Source organism: Muntiacus reevesi, chromosome 4, assembly GCF_963930625.1.
Source record: "Muntiacus reevesi chromosome 4, mMunRee1.1, whole genome shotgun sequence".
Classification (NCBI taxonomy): Eukaryota; Metazoa; Chordata; class Mammalia; order Artiodactyla; family Cervidae; genus Muntiacus; species Muntiacus reevesi.
The window spans coordinates 104092569-104110156 of NC_089252.1; the positions used below are offsets into that span (position 1 = coordinate 104092569).

General features: G+C 42.0%; 1 protein-coding gene across 1 annotated transcript in view; it reads right to left on the minus strand.

Moving 5' to 3' along the window:
- The window catches only part of CACNA2D3 (calcium voltage-gated channel auxiliary subunit alpha2delta 3), an 838234-nt gene that overhangs the window by 49443 nt on the left and 771203 nt on the right, over window positions 1-17588 (minus strand). The window contains exons 32-34 of the mRNA XM_065935331.1: window positions 9548-9623; window positions 6948-7000; window positions 5242-5297 (exon numbers count right to left, since the gene is read on the minus strand). Of these exons, the coding sequence (XP_065791403.1) occupies window positions 5242-5297; window positions 6948-7000; window positions 9548-9623 (185 nt within the window). The remainder of the gene's footprint in view (window positions 1-5241; window positions 5298-6947; window positions 7001-9547; window positions 9624-17588) is intronic.

Genomic DNA, 17588 nt, shown 5'->3' on the forward strand with positions numbered 1-17588 from the left:
ACAGTAACAACACAGAGGCACTTGGTTGGAACATCATTCTCTTCCCATTTCTTTATCAATGTCCTTGATTCTTGTCAGGAAGATGACTTTGATGCTAGGCAGTTTTTACCTTTTTTTTTCCTTTCATTTGTTCTTTTTCTCCTTTATTCTAGGGAGGCCAAACATGAAGCTCAGAGGACCTAACTATAATATGATAATACAGTTTATTTTCAGGGTTATTGTTTTTTACAATTGATTATACAGCAAACAGGACTAACTTTTAATTTGGGAAGCCGCATTTTAGTATTTCATTTTCAAAGAGTCAGCTCGCTGAAATAAAGATTATGTAAATAAAAGCATAGATTATAAGTTAATACAGTGCAAGCATGCAGATGATATATAATGATGATAACAGCTAAATTTATTAAGAAATTACTATATGCCAGATGTCATTCCACTTTACGCATATTTATCTAGTACTACACGACAAAATTTAAACAAATCAAACTATGAGATAGGAGAAAGTGTTAATTCTGTTTTGTAAATTAGTGAATGGAGGAGAGGATGAAGTGAACTGCCTAAATTCATCCAGTTAGTATGTGGCAGGGCCAAAATTTGAACTTGGGCTGTCTGGTTCCCACACATATATATATTTAACTGCTGTATAAAGTTTGGCCAGTGAGAGAAAGGAATAAAGATCTTTGGGGGGGTAAGCTGAGACAGGTAGCACTTGTGATTTAAATAACCCTGATAACCACACCATCTCTAATTGTCTGGGCCCAGTTACAATGGAAAGAGTCCAAATCTCTCTGTGGAGAGATTCATTTGGCTCTGATCCTTTCTGGGTAAATTCTTATTCCTTTCACAACTCTAGGTCACACATACTGATGTGGTAATAAGCCCTTGAGTTTATTTGAAGTAAGACTATAGATTGGCTAGAAGTTGCTTGGCGCTTTTGGGAAACACATGAATTATCATATAAAACCATGGCCACATTTAATCTAAATAGTATGGTTTATTATGAAGATGTTTCTCTGTCTGGAGTGCTACAGGAAAACACCACATATATTTGCCAGTTGTTACTGTTTATTTATGGAATTTCAAACCAATAACTAAGGCTGCCAGTCATCTGATCGGTACTGTTTTAACTCTCAGGCATTTAAAACTCATCATCTTACAAAGGTGTTGGCACGTAAGGATCGTGGAGCTCAGCTAGACTGATTCTTTTTTTTTTTTTCCAGAAGAGAAAATTGAAGTTCAGGAAGTAGACACAGCCTGCCTTGAGCCCCACAGAAAGTGACTTATCATGATCATCATTTACCTAAACAGTAAAACCACCTTGGCAGCCAACACTCACTAAGCGCCCGCATGCGTGCGTGCGTGGGTGCATGCTAAGTGGCTTCAGTCGTGTCCAGCAACTCTTTGTGCCATCCCATGGATGGCAGCCTGCCAGGCTCCCCCGTCCAAGGGATTCTCTAGGAAAGAATACTGGAGTGGGTTGCCATTTCCTCCTCCAAGGGATCTTCCCAACCCAGGGATCGAACCCATGTCTCTTACATCTCTTGCATTAGCAGGAGGATTCTTTACCACTGGTGCCACATGGGAAGCCCCACTAAGTGCCTACTACAAGCCAAACACCACACTAGATCCTTTGATGGATCGAATTTTCACCCTCTCACGGTGAGCACGGCCCTGCAGCTATCCTGTTTTACAGACGAAGAGACTAAAACTCAGAGAAATGAAGTTAACTGCTTGCCTGTCACACCATTGTATGCTCTGAAGCCCAAATGCATATGCACGTCCTCCTCACATCCTGGAGCCTTCACTCTTGGCCATCACCCCGTCTGCTTCTCACCCCGGTTACACTGGATGTCTCAGGCTGAAGCTGCCAGGACCTATCACTCACTTACAACGAGGTACCCAGTGGAGCATCCACACAATTGGATTTCTTTAATTTTCCCTTAGCAACAAATGTCCCTGATGAGAATAACTGACTTGGGTTCACAGTAATTATGTGCAGACAATCAGGAATGAATAGAGTTGCCATTTGAAAAGCTTTCCTCCTCTTTTGTCTCTGCGAATACACCCTCATTCATAACCGGGTGCCAGCAAGCCCCATTCTCTTTGTGCAACTTCGCCAAAATGATACCTTTGTGATAATCAAGCAGAAATGGCCTTCCACAGTCCCCTTCATTAAGGAAATGAAGCAGATAAACAGTATAATTATGGATTCCATTTTTAGCTAAACAAAGATGTATGTCTCAGCTCAGGGTCTTTATCCAGTGAGAGAAGGGTAAATTTAGAATGCAGAAACCTCGCAAGGCAATATTGTTATGGTGCTTGGAACTTTTCCCGGTTTATACTGGGTCTGAGATTCACATTCACATCTAACAAAGATTCAGATGATAGCAGCTCTGTGGGTGAGAGCATTCCCCACTGCAATCAGTTTCTTCATCTATAAAATGGAAAAAGTCATAGCCACGCCCAGCAGAGGGCTGCAGGTCCGAATGAGACAATCAATCCACTTGCGGCAGCCTGCTCAACACAGGACTCACAGAAGGCCAGCTGCGTCTCCCGCCGCCCTCCAGCGGAGGTGGCCGGTTTTGGTTTACCATTGAGCTTATTTTCTCCTAGCTGTCTGACTTAGGTGCCTCGGAGAGGCTCAATGCCACGTTCCAGCAGTCCCCACCTCTCAGGTATGTTGAAGGGATCTGAAGAGAACCCAGTGCTGGCACTCTGGAAGGGAGAAAGGGCTACATACGGGCACAGCACTTGCAGATGATTTAACCATTTGACAAGGTCTTTGTGCAGTCTGTCAATGGAGTGAGATGATTTGGAATTATCTATTAAGAATTGTTTAAAAAGTTTCTAAGACAGAAAACACAGACCTGAAACATCACATCATTTCTCTTAGCTAAAAGTTTAGCTAAGTTGGAGGAGAAAGAAGGGAGAAGAAAGGTGAAATTTCAGAATGAGAACCTCCACGAGTTTCTGAGTGCAAAGATTGTGCCCCTCCTCATAATTCCTCTCTCCTACCCGACACCCCTCAGTCTACATCAGGATTGCTCAATAGTGGCACTATTGACATTCTGAGTCAGATGATTCTTTGTTGTGAGGGGCTGTTCCATGTGTTACAGAGTGTTTTACGGGCATCTCTGACCTCTACCCACTGCATGCCAGTAGCTCTCTCCCATCCTCAGTTGTGACCAAAAATGTCTCGACATTGCAATGGCTGCTGGGAGGCAAAATCACCCCTATGCTGAAAATTACTGGTCTAAGCAGATATCCTAGTTCACAGAGACCGGCACTCAGAAGTAACTCAACAATGAACTGTCCATGTCAAGGACCAGCACAAGAGTGAGGGCAGATGCCTGTGGCAGCAGGGAAGGGAAGCCGGCCAAGGTAAGAGTTGGGTTAGTGGCAAGGAAGGTTGGCACTCAACACAAAAGCCTGCTGGGCAGGGTGGGCAGGCCATGTGAATAAGAATAGGAAAAAAGAGGAATGCCAGAAAGTGGAGGACTGAAGACCACCAGCCTGCTGCCCCAGCACTGAGCACACTCCTTAGAAGGAGCCAGACATTTAAGCCAAAGGAGTCACCAGCTCCCAAAATGGGAGCCCCGCCTGCCACGCATGGTGACTTGCCCTGTGCCACACCTTGCATGTGGGCTTTGCACGCATGGTTGAATCCGTTGCTCACAGCCGTATCACATCTTATCTCTGCTGACAAGCAAGGAAACCGAAGCTCATAATGACCAAGCAACTGGTCCAGAACCACACAGCCAGCAAGTGGCAGAGGAAGGCTGCCTGACTCAGAAGTCAGGTGCTTCGTCTCTAGCTGAAACCGGGCTCCAAGCATGACTGGGAAGGACTGAGATCTGTCCCAAAGCACTGTGGCCGCAGACACGGCAGCCATCTGACCAACTACCACCCACTCGCTTGGCCTCCACTGATCACTTTCCTTCCTTTTCTCTCATTTAATCTCATGTACCTTTTTTTTCACCCCTAATAGTAAAAATCTGAACATGGTAGCCAAGTAAGAAAAGTGACTAGAAAAAGATAACAAGTACCCATTAGGTAAGTTCCTTCTCATCTTCCTTTTTCAAATCATCTACAATTTTAAACAAAAGCAGGTTCATGTTATACGTAAAATTTTCTTTGGGGTATCTGAGGGTCTTCTCTTCCTAATTCATATTTTGGTCCCTGTTTATTGACTCCCCAGTGGCCTGACTGCTGATCCAAGTTAATTCTACATCCTCCTTCTCCCCAGTCATTGGGGGTTTGGGGGGCATACACAATTTTGCATATTGCTTTTCTTGCTAAATATTACTAGATTTTATAATTATTTCCTATGGCTTTCTGTGAATGGGCTGTCATTTTTTGGTAACTGTAAGTTTGTTTCCTATTGTCTATTTCTGTTTTGTATATAGATTCATTTGTATTAAAAGTGATGTCATACAGTATTTGTCTTTGTCTGTCTTACTTTACTAAATATATTCTCTAGTTCCATCCATACTGCTGCAAATGACAATATTTCATCCTTTTTACAAGTCAACATCATCATCACCATTATCATAAATTAATTACAGCTACCTTTTAGAGGGCTTACTATATTCCAGTCCTACACTCAGTATACACCGTGATTTATCTTACCATTAAATGCACAAATATACACAAATAATAAGAGATAAATATTACTTATTATTTTCTTTATTTAGCTTACTGTGGGGAAACTGAGCCTTGAAGAGATCAGCTAACTTGACAAAGGCCAACCTCAGAGCCAGAACTTATATCGATATTAATCTAACTCTAAACTCAGGCCTCTGATAGTTTCTACTAATTATTGATCGAATCATTGGTAGATTTTTCAGCAAGGAAAATAAAATGATCAGATTTATATTTTATGAAAGGTAACAGTAAAAAGGTAATGGTCGTTCAATCATTCAGCCTGAGAAAGCTGATGTGTCTGTGACCCTTAGATTTCAGCACTGCCCACTAGCTTCTGAAGAATTCACCTGTGCAGTGTATGACCTCAAAGACTGAGTTAAAGAAACAGGTCAAAGTATACTTTCAACATGCACTGTGGAATTTCTGTCAGACTGAACGGCGCTGCCCTCAGCACAAAGGATGCCTTCTGCTAACAGAAAGGAGAAATCATCACTTTGTCCTGGGTAGTTTTATGTGAGCACATCCCTGGTGAAAAGTAGCTGGTGAGCCCCAGGTTCATCACTCTGAACAAGGAAAACAAAGACAGCTGCTCCTTACCTTTAGCTGTCATATCTGAGTGCCACCAACTGCAAAGGTTAAATTCCACCAGAAACCTAAGCAGGGAATGGAAAAGCCCAATGTTACTTGGTCACCCACACCCTGAATGGAAGAGTGACATTCTGTGTTATTCAACATCACTCACCTCATTTGAAAGAATAACATCATCTGATATCTGGATATATCAACATGGTTGGTTCAGTTATCACCAAATTTTCACTAGGTTTTGCCTTACTAGTGAAAGACTATTTTATCACCAATGCCAGCCAAACCCTGAAATCAGGTTGACTTAAGACTCAGGGATTCTTTTGAGAAATATCACGCTTTATAGGGAAAACTTTTTTTCTTGTTATAGCCTGAGTCCACAGTAAAAAGTCCACATTCAAAGGACTTTTCCTGCCTTGGTCCAGAAATACAAACAGAATAATCTCTACTTAAGGCTATGATCTGCAATATAAAGGATGCTTTCAAAATTTACACTGTAACACAAATGCATTTGAGTGTGTGTGTGTGTGTGTGTGTGTGTGTGTGTAGGGCCAGGTGGTGAGGACAATTGGAATAAACTTCTTTTTAGGAAATTATGTCCCAATGCAACTTCACAAAAATCATAATTTCTCAATTGCTAGTAAAGAATGCTAGTGAAAGTGAAAGTTGCTTAGTCGTGTCTGACTCTTTACAACCCCATGAAGTACACAGTTCATGGAATTCTTCACAGCAGAATACTGGAGTGGGTTGCCATTTCCTTATCTAGGGGATCTTCCCAACCCAGGGATCAAACCCAGGTCTCCCACATTGTAGACAGATTCTTTACCAGATGAGCCACCAGGTAAACCCAAATGAAAGGAAACAGATAAAAATCTAGTCATTTCCTTCTCAGGCTCATGGCTGCTATCACTCACAGCTCACAATGAAAATCCCACTATTACCTGTATTTTCTGTCTCTTATCTACACGAAGAACTTATTCTCCACATGAAGCTATACTTAATATAGGTTACATTAAAGCAATAAATAAGACATTGTCTGTTCACGAAATAACAAGAAACCTGCCTTAAACACACAGAACTGGAAATTTAATGGGGAAAGTGAGAATGAGAGTTTGGTGCAGCCTGAACGATCTGGTTTCCATGCTGGCCCATGGAACTCTTTCCTTCTGTGGGACACAGTGTGTCTGTAATGTGTCCAATATCGCATCTGGAAGTCAAGCCTTTCACCTTTGTGCCATTTCAAGTCTGACCTAAGTCACAGATGCGTCCAGCAGGACTGTAATCTGACAAGGTAAACAATTAGATCACACCTGAGAAAGCCCCTGACCCATGACTGCACAGGCCAAGACATCCAAAGCAGCGCGGTGGACCGACAGCCCTGGCAATCTGTTCTTCTGACCACAGCCCACCCAGGCTGCACTAAAAACAGCCAGACATCCACGTTAAATTTCACAGTAACCACAATAAATAAATTTGGTTTGTGTACTGTAAGCTGTTAGTCTGCTAAACAGTGACATAAGGGCATAAGCAGTGACCACGGTTCACCTATTAAAAGATGATCTTTTGGACTCTACGTTCAATATTTCGAGATGTTCAATGAGTTTATCGCAGAATGTTAGGAATCATCTAATGTTTATTGGAAGCATGAAGCACAATCTCTCAATTCACTTTAGAACACAGTAAAGTAATGCTTTTTAAAAAATACAGCAAATTGTACTTACAAGACAAGTTCTGTCATTATCCATTTTACTGCGGCAAGGAAGGCATTATAAGGCTGCAGAGAAGAATTCGGTTCATTAAAAACAATGTATCACACACAAAATTTGTAGTTTAACCTAAGGCTTTACATAAAGACAATGTTATTCTTCTAGAGAGATTCATATCATGTCAAAAAACAGTGAAGCTCTCCCTTAAAGAGGAAAATGGTTGGATACTATATCCCAAAACTAACATTTTAAAACTTTGAACTCCCCTGTGGTAAGATGTGATTTACAAGTCAAATAAACATGATCTAATACAGGGGTTATCTCTGGGAGGAAAAAGGAAGTTCAGCAAACGATGCTTAAACCTTTACCCTCTGGGGGCTAATATTTCGCAGCCTAATGCTGAGCGGCAGGAATCATATAACTAATTTCAAATGGTAATTCTCAGGGCTGCCTTTTGGAAAGGTGATTCCCTGTTCTCCATCACTGTATGTCATTCATTGAAATAAGCAAAAATTGCACATACTTGATTTTAATGTCACCCATGAATTATGTAGGATTTAAGCTGCCTTTTCTTAAACTCACATATTCGGACTTGAAAAAAAATGATAACCATATAAACATGTGATTTTATCCTTGCAGAAAATCCCCTTCACTCTATAAAAGAAGGCATTGACAGGCTAATCTTTATTTCAGAATATTTTAATTAAAAAAAGCAGTGGGATTGTTTACCCTGTGATATTTCCTATGTGGATAATTCAATTTCCTGAATTCTGGAAAATACCAGGTCTCCCCCTCAGTCAGTTCTTTGTACCTAGGTATGCCAGATATGTGAGCAGTGGGTGGACTTGAGAGACAGGCAATGACATTGGCAAAGCCCGGGCCCCAAGCTGCAGGTCCAGAAAAGCCTCAGAACCTTTTGTGGTTTCCTTTAGGTAGCAGCGAAATGAAATGCCTAATCCTGGTTTCTGATGTGATGGCTGCTTAATCCTACCATCAAAGCATTTTGATGATAAGGACTAGAACTAGGAATGGGAGGATTATCCAGTTTCAAATAAAACAAGAACAAATTTATATACCCCTGAACATTTTTAAAAACATCCCTATTCAAACCAATAAGCAAATACACAGAACAACAGTCCGCGGGGGTTACTCCCAGCCCACCCAGATGGCAAACTGAATCTCTGACTCTGATTGAGTGTGTCCTCATCACTCCCTGAACCACAGGGCTTTCAGGATTAGGGTCATCTAAGGATGGGAATTATTAACTATTTCCTAAAACCAAATGCAGCCATGCAGTCCTGTGGTTCTGCCATTACACTTCTTATGGCTTGAAAAATAACCATCTCTCTTTCAGACCATAGGATAGTTCTGGGTCTTTGTACCCACTGGGATGGGTAGTGACATTTCAGTGTGGGAGGAGAGAATGAATAAAGGGATTAAGGAAGTTTTCGAAGTGAGGAGGGGGAAGCACAGGGGCAGGATACTCAAGAATTCTCTGTCAGATGCTGGCTCAATGCAGGGTAAACAAAGGGATTATGTAAATATGGGATTAAAAATTTAAATGCACATTAACTTTCAGAAGGGCAAAGTCATTGAGCTTTTAAGCCTAATGATAAAAACATATCTTGGGAACATTTTAAGTCTGGAAATACTTATGCTAAGGTTAGGGAAACTGGGTTAGGAAATATGTGTTGATTTTCATTCTAAAAAGTGGTATTTTTCAAATCGTCCCATTTTTAGTTCCAAATTGCCTCTCAGAAATGTCCTAGCTCAGAATCATTTCTTGCTCCCTTAGTGTAGGAGAACTGTGTTAAATATTTGGTTTTTAAATAATCCCCTTGCAAGATCTTACATCTGCAAATGAGAAGGTGTGTATTTATATTTTAAAACCAAAATGGTTCTTAAATTTTGTGTTTCAAACCAAATTTTAGGTTGATTTTTGGAATTTACAAAATGATAACATGTAAGGGTTATACTTATACCTATATACCAGACTCTGTAGACGTATCTATGTCTGCTTTTTCTGTGTTTTCAAGTTATTGGTGGCCAAACTTACATTGCTTGCATATTGTAAATTATATTTTTAAACCAAGGGTAAATTTTAAGTTAATTTCTGGTGATCTGAAAGCCAGTTCCTAATGATACAAAGTTATGTTGATGGATTCTCAACTGTGACACCATGGATGGGCGAGCTCCAGGGAAAACAATGTTAAAAGCAGCAGGACAATTAGAGTGGAGAATCTGATCAAAATGTGGATTTGTTCACAGGCTAGCAGCTCTTTTATAACCAAAAAGAAGGTTTCTATTGAACCAAACCAAAGTCTCATTTATTTGAGAATGACAGAACAGACAAAACTTCTCCCTTTTTCTGCCCATCAAAAGGGGGGCTGCTGCATTAATCCATCAAAGACTTTAGGTCTGTGTGTCATTCCAGAAATCACTGTATTTGGATTTAACAGAAATAACTTTTCTTAATCAATGAAATCAGGAAACATGTTTAAATATTCATTATTTTGAAACAGATAAACTTGATGGGTCCAAGGAAAACTATATGCTCACACACCGAGACAGGAAAAAACACACATCTGTCTTCTGAGTGACTGCGCTGTACTTACATCCAGGAGACCATGGGCACCGTCGCTGCTCTCCTTGTTGGCCCTGCACATGGCCTGATAGTCATAAAGGGTAATTCTACAGAAGAGAAGGGAAAGGATTCACTCAATGGGAAAACAGGAGGACCACATGGTGCTGTTGGACCAACCAGCAGGTGAATAGTCACGAACCACCAGCCAGCGCAACGGTGACAAACACAAACCAAGGCAGGCCTCACAAGGCTGTTGTCTCCCAGATGGCTCAGTGGTAGAGAATCCGCCTGCCAATACGGGAGACGTGGCTTCCATCCCTGGGTTGGAAAGATCGCGCAGAGAAGGAAATGACAACCCACTCCAGTATTCTTGCCTGGAGAATCCCATGGACAGAGGAGCCTGGGGGGGCTACAGTCTGTGGGGTCACAAAAGAGTCGGACACGACTCAGTGACTTAACAACAACAAGAGTAACAAGCGTGGGACACGGCAAAGTCCAGGACTACACACACAGTCATGTCGCACTTGGAACTTAAAGAACAAAGAGAACAAAGGTTATCCGTGGGATGGAAAAAGGGGAGCAGAACCCTCCTCCCCAAAAAGCATGATAAAATAGTCATTTTGGCTTGAACAAGGATGACTTGCATGGACAAGTATACTCCAAAGGAATATGCTGTTTTAATATGAATCCTGAAAAAAATAAACAAATAAATAAACTGAATCCTGGGCCTCTGCTGGAACCCACATGGACTGTCTCCAAGGCTGAGAAGAGCTGGGGAGGGTCACTTTGGGTTAAGAAATGGCAGGATCCATTGTCTCTTTTAGGCACTAAGAAATAGGCTCAGACTAAGAGAAAACCAGATCCTTGACTATTTGTTGAAAACCAGCTGACTCCTTGGTTGGAACCCCGCTACCTCTCTTTCATTACCACCACCATAGTAGTGAGTATATACTTACTTTTGAAAACAATGCAGTTTATGAAACAAGAAAATGGATGTATTTTTCTGCCTTGGTGGTAAAAATATAGCTCTTATTCCAGTTATGACCTTTATTCAGCTGCAATGATATTTTACTTTCAATTTTTTTCCAGACATTTTAGTTTCTTATTAACACCTTTACAAAGCAAAAAAGAATGGCAATTTCCAGTAGCCAGTTAAGAGCTTTAAGATGGAGCAAATACTTTATCCCACACATGTATTTCACCCCCTCCCCCTAGTTCCTCTTTCCACTATTCCTGGCATCCCAAAGGAGAGACACTTAAAGTCCAACCTGAGTTATGTAACAGTTGCCAGATGACACATTAACACTGTAATACATGAATTTCTAAATGACTAGAAGGAATTCTCCCTCCAGGAATCCCTTTCTGAAATAAGGCAGTCCTTAATGTGAAACATACTTAATGTTGGGCTGGGAACGTATGTTAGAATAAAAGTTCCATACTGCAGGACTGGGGTTGGATCTGTTTCACACCTAGCATAGCACCCAGCATGGAGAAGGTATTACTATTCTGACTGAAAAGGTCAAATGCATGAAAGATCATCTGATTGCCTGAATCTTGAATAGTCGATGAGGCAACTGGGATTGAAGAGATCAACTGCAAAATGTGATGTGAAGGCTTCCACCTTTAGAAATAAATTGGAGAGATTACACACCCAGATTAACCAAAGAGCATCTATGGGCACCCAGAAGAAAACTGGCCACTCTGACCATATTGAGATGGAAACCAGTTCGTGATGAGCATCCGTAGGCAGCAAAGTCAAAGTGGGTACCTGTGCCGCACAATCTCCTGGCAAGTCCTCCAAAGCCCCTTCCTCTTCAGGACATTTTTAGTCTTGTTGACTGTCCTCTGACTTTTTCCCTCTCAGCAGATCCAAGCAGAACCAGTGTACATTGAGAAAGAAATGAAGCCTATGAGCCATCCAAGCATCTGGCTTGGGGAACTCCCTGAATAAACTTCTCACAGAAACACTCATCACTAATGCAGCCCTGACACTAATTCAGCCACGGAATCAGCTGTCGGCCACAATGGACAATGCTAATTGGCCCCTGACTGGCCCACCACGCCAGTCTGCATCCTCAGCAGGGGATTTCTGCAGGTGCCCCTGGAAGGGTTTTCTAGGATTTGACCAGAACTATTATTAGCTTTATCCTTTTCCTACTAGCCAACTTTGTCTCTGCAGCTGGAATCTGGATCAGAGCTGGTGAAAGGCGGCATGGGTTGAGTGGAACATGGCTGTGCTTGGCGTCTTATAGACATGGATGAAGTAGGGCCTTGGCTTAAAGGGTCGGTTCTGCCATTTATCCAAGGTGCAATCATAGCAGGTTGCTCACCTTCTTCTGAGACTTTATTTTTTCACTTATAAATAAACTTCCAGAGATGTTCTGAGTTTAAATAATCAGGCAAGGATAATTTAAATTATTATTTAAATAATCAGAAGGATACTGAAATACACTATGCATCATGCTAGTCTCATTATAAGTCTTACAACAGAAAGCCTGATTTTGTTCTTTGCTGGATCTTGGACTCTTAAAGCTACACTATTCCCAGAGTCCCAAGTAACTGGTAGTGTAACTTAATGATTAACAATCTACCTTTGAAGCCAGTGACCTAAGCTCAAATCATAACTCATCTACATATTACAATGCTGTTTTTATTTAACCCTCATTGTGCCTCAGTTTTCTCATCTGTAAAATAGTGAAAGCAATGGATTCCTTATAGGGTGGTCATGAGGATTAAATGAGGTTATACACATGTACTGCCCTTAGCACAGTGCCTAGTACAGAAGAGGTATTCAGCAGAAGGCAGGGCTGCAGCTGCTGTTGTAATTTATTAGTCTGGTTTTCACTGCCATTATTAATTAATGGGGGTGGTGTTAAACGCATTGGGAATTGACTCAGGCTTTATCCAGCTGGCTGGATAGGCCTCCTGGTTTACTTAGCTCACTGGCATGTATGATGCAGTGTAAAATTCACACTTGTTACTACAGTAACAGACACATTCAGAAGCCACGCTGGTGTTATCAAGGGATCATGAGCTTGATATGGACAGCAGCTTCTGTTCATGAGCTTTATAGCTGAAGACCAGGGTAACAATAGCTGATGAAGTCTATTTAGCAACTGTCAGCAAGGTACTCTTCTAAGGATGTCCCTGCGAGAGACTAATCATCCCCATTTCACAGAGAGGCAAACCAAGTCTCGGCCAGCCTAAAAATGTGCCCAAGGTCACATACCTGAGAGGTGCAGAGCCAGAATTATATGGAGGCCATGCTGAATCCACCTCACTCTGCCTTCTGCTCAGCAGCAGGTTCTGACAGGTCCTAGGAAATGCTTAGAATTCAGCCCTGTGTCCCACCCAGAGTCTTACTGGAATGTCACAGGAAAAGCTACCCAAGATAAAGTCTCATAATCAATATCCAGAATCAACTTTCCACCCAAGTTGAGGGGCTGTTACGGGGTCATCAGGCCAGGCTGGACCAACTGCCCAGGCTAGTGAGACCCCTTTGCCCTGGTAACTGCCCTGACAGACAGATGGCTGGAAGCTCAGGACTCTGCGGGAATCATTTTCAAAGGCTCCAGTTTACAAGTTGGGGTCAAACTCAACTGCTCTGGGGGCAGCCTCCAGGTCAGGGTCCCTGCCTTTCATTTCATAAGGAAGCTTTCCTGATCTGATTGCCAGGGAGGAGGTTGCAAAACAAACCTGCTCTGTCTTCTCCACACTTAAGACAGCTTTAACTAGATGTTGCAGAGAGACTTCCAGATTGTTGCCCTTTCTGAAGTGATTTTGTTACTGTTTTAAATAACTCCATTTTGTGGCTACCTGTATCCTGTTCGGCTGATTATAGTTAAAGAACATGATAATTGCCTGCTTTCATTCGGCTCTAAAATAAGCCCCGAGCGACCTGCCCAGCCCAAGATTGGGCTGGTGCACTGCTGCACTCAGCAGCAGGAGTTTATTCTTCTTACAGATAACACGCCTTAATCTCCATGACATCACCACCAGGCCACGGCCACCGCGGGCTGCTGGGGAGACCTTATCGTTAGCATCTCTGTGCTCCCCAGATGGGTCTCTTTGAAACTGTGGCGGAGGGCAGATACAGTCTCTGAAGAAGAAACTCAAAGCAATGCAAACCAAGCACGGGCAACCCTATGTGTCCTGTACTGGGTGCCCGGCTCGTGGCATTACGGTTCACTTAAAGCCGTTTTCCTGATTCTGCTCTTTTCCAACTAGACAAAAATTATGACCAAGAACAAGATTTCTCCTAAAAAAACAAGGTTGAATTTCAAAGGCGTGAGTGCAGCTAATTTAAGGCTGTTACTAATGGTGGGCAGCAGCATTTATTAAACACCTACTATGTGACCATGAGGTCAGGTACTTTACCTGCCATGACTCTAATTCACTTTGGCGAAAAATGTGCCCCCAAACCAGTCTTGAAACAGCTTAATGTTTACAAATATGGCCCTAAGAACATAAAGACCCACTGAGGGTCATATTTAAACAATTTTCAATCAAAAAGTAGGAAAAGCAAAGTGACTCACTAAGGCAGCATGTAAAAAAATATGTATTCTTTGTTGGGCTATAAAATGTGTTCTCTGGAGCAGTTTTCAACTTCCAAGCGACAGGGCATGGAGCAGGAACATAGGAAATTCTAAACAAAGGGATTGTCACCATGGGAAGCCTTACTCTTTCTTACACCTTAGCAGCCAGGAGAGTGGAAAGCTTCATCTGTTGATCTGAATGCTAACAGAAGATCCAAAAGGAGCTTTTCCTTCTCTCCTTTCTGCCTAGGTGGCCAACTCATCCCATAGCCTCTTCTTACACAGACTGTACTATTCTTTAAGATCAACACAGCACATCTAACACAGCAGAGGTGGTGAGTGGAAGCTGCCTTTGAAACCTCTGATGGAAAATCACTCAAACCTACCTAGTTAATGAGCACCCATCATTAGAACAGAATAAGTGCCACAAGGCTGCACCAACCAGAAGCCTAGCGCACCAGGTATTGGGGCCCCTCAGGGTCGAGTACAGAGCCCTGAGGGTGAGCCTCACTCTTTTATAGATGAAACAGAGGGTTGATCAACCTCAAGTGCTTTTCATCAACTGGTGCTGAGACTATGAAAAGAAACAAAGTCACAGGCATGGCCACATCAGCACCTCACCCAGGTAGTAAAAGCAGTAACAGTAAGAAGTTATCAATTACTTTGGGCCACCGAAGTGTTATCTTGGATGTTGGGGCATGGAGAGGAAACTGACGCTCAAGAGGTGAAGTCCCTGTGGCTCCAGGAAGCAGCCACACCTGCTTCAATCCTGGGGCACAGGATAACATACACAAGTGCCTAGTAAGTCCACCTAGCCAGTTGCTTGTTTGCTCATTCAACTGGCCCATGAAAATTAGCCTTCCTTGAAACTGAAGGGGGAAAATGCAATCATGATTAATCCCATGTAGAAAAGGTAAAATTTCTTTTGTTTCTTTGAGTAAGAAACAGAAGGAAATAGTTGAATTCTGCTTGCAGAACGAGTGAATGCAAAGCCCGTTGGAGGCAGGAAGCCCGGACGCTGGAGGCGCATCCTTGGGCCCAGCCAGGTTCCTGGAGCCGTGTGCACATCTCCCAGCACGGGCGCCTCGGTAATGCCTGGGCTGTTCCTGGCACACCGTGGGGCACATGACCGAGGCTCGGGATGTCAGAACCTAAGGGTACTGGTGTTGCCAGTGTCCTTGATGTCAGTCAAACCCAACACGTGTTACTGAGTGTCCCTGCTTCCATTGCCTGGGGTCAGACACCGTGGACAGACGTGCCACAGGGTGGCCATGACCACGTGTGTTTAGGACTGCGCTGGGAATGTGGGATGTGGAGAAAACTAGGAGTCAAGAATCCAGCTTCATCTCTGGAAGGGCTTCAAAGTGAATATCACAGGAAGTAGGATTCAGTATTTAGAGGACTTCTGTACTCTTTAACCCTTCGATATTTTGGAATTTCCTATTATTTTTAGTACAACCAACTAACCAATACATTGGACTCCAAGTCTGAAAGACTTCTTTTACTTTCTCTCGAAACAAAACAATCATTAAGATGAACAAATATCTTTCCAGAAAATACTTTAGTTTTCTCCAACTATGGGAAAAGATGAGCGGTGACTAGGAAAACATGGCCTGGAATTTCAGAGACAGGAGTTCAAATTCCATCTCCCAGCTCACAACTGTGAGCTGACTGTGGCTCAGATCACGAACTCCTGATAGCAAAATTCAGACTTAAATTGAAGAAAATATGGAAAATCACTAGACCATTCATATATGAATTAAATCAAATCACTTACAATTATACAGTAGAAGTGACAAATAGATTCAAAGGATTAGATCTGATGGACAGAGTGCAAGAAGAACTATGGACAAAGGTTCATAACACTATAAAGGAGGCAGTGATCAAAACCATTTCCAAGAAGAAGAAATGCAAAAAGACAAAATGGTTGTCTGATGAGGCCTTGCAAATAGCTGAGAAGTGAAAGGCAAAGGAGAAAAGGAAAGATATATCCATCTGAATTCAGATTTCCAAAGAATAGCAAGGGGAACTAAGAAAGTCTTCTAGAGTGAATAAAGTGAAGAAATAGAGGAAAACAATAGAATGGGAAAGACTAGAGATTTCTTCAAGAAAATTAGAGATACCAAGGGAACATTTCATGCAAAAATGGGCACAATAAAGGACAGAAATGGCATGGACATAACAGAAGCAGAAGATATTAAGAAAATACATAGAAGGACTATACAAAAAAGATCTTCATGACCCAGATAACCACAATGGTGTGATCACTTGCCTAGAGTCAGACATCTTGGAGTGTTGAACTCAAGTCTTAGGAAGCATCACTACAAACAAAGCTAGTGGAGGTGATGGAATTGCAGCTGAGCTATTTCAAATCCTAAAATATGATGCTGTGAAAGTGCTGCACTCAATATGTCAGCAAATTTGGAAAAGTCAGCAGTGGCCACTGGACTGGAAAAGGTCAGTTTTCACCCCAGTCCCAAAGAAAAGTAGTGCCAAAGAATGTTCAAACTACTGCACAATTGCACTCATCTCACATCCTAGCAAAGTAATGCTCAAAATTCTCCAAGTGAGGCTTTAACAGTATGTGAATTGAGAACTTTCAGATGTTCAAGCTGGATTTAGAAAAGGCAGAGGAAACAGTGACCAAATTGCTAACATCCATTGGATCATAGAAGAGCAAGACAATTCCAGGAAAGCATCTACTTCTGCTTCATTGACTACACTGAAACCTTTGACTGTGTGGATCACAACAAACTGTGGAAAGTTCTTCAAGAGATGGGAATACCAGACCACCTGACCTGCCTCCTGAGAAATCTGTAGCAGGTCAAGAAGCAACAGTTAGAACCAGACATGGAACAACAGACTGGTTCCAAATTGGGAAAGGAATATGTCAAGGCTATATATTGTCACCTTGTTTATTTATAATTTATATGCAGAATACATCATGTGAAATGCTGGGTGAGATGAAGTACAGACTGGAATCAAGATTGCTGGAAGAAATATCAATAACCTCAGATATGCAGATGACACCACCCTTATGACAGAAGATGAAGAGGAACTAAAGAGTCTCTTGATGAAGGTAAAAGAGAAGAGTGAAAAAGCTGGCTTAAAACTCAACATTCAAAAAACAAAGATCATGGCATCCAGTCCCATCACTTCATAGCAAATAGATGGGGAAACAAAAGAAACAGTGACAGACTTTATTTTCTTGGGCTACAAAATTACTGCAGATGGTGACTGCAGCCATGAAATTAAAAGATGCTTGCTCTTTGGAAGAAAAGCTATGACCAACCTAGACAGTGTATTAAAAAGCAGAGACATCACTTTGCCAACAAAGGCCCATACAGTCAAACCTATGGTTTTTCCAGTAGTCATGTATGGATGTGAGAGTTGGACCATAAAGAAGGCTGAATACTGAAGAATTGATGCTTTTGAACTGTGGTGTTGGAGAAGACTCTTGAGAGTCTCTTGGACTGCAAGGAAATTAGTCCTGAATGTTGGAAGGACTGATACTGAAGCTGAAGCTCCAGTCCTTCA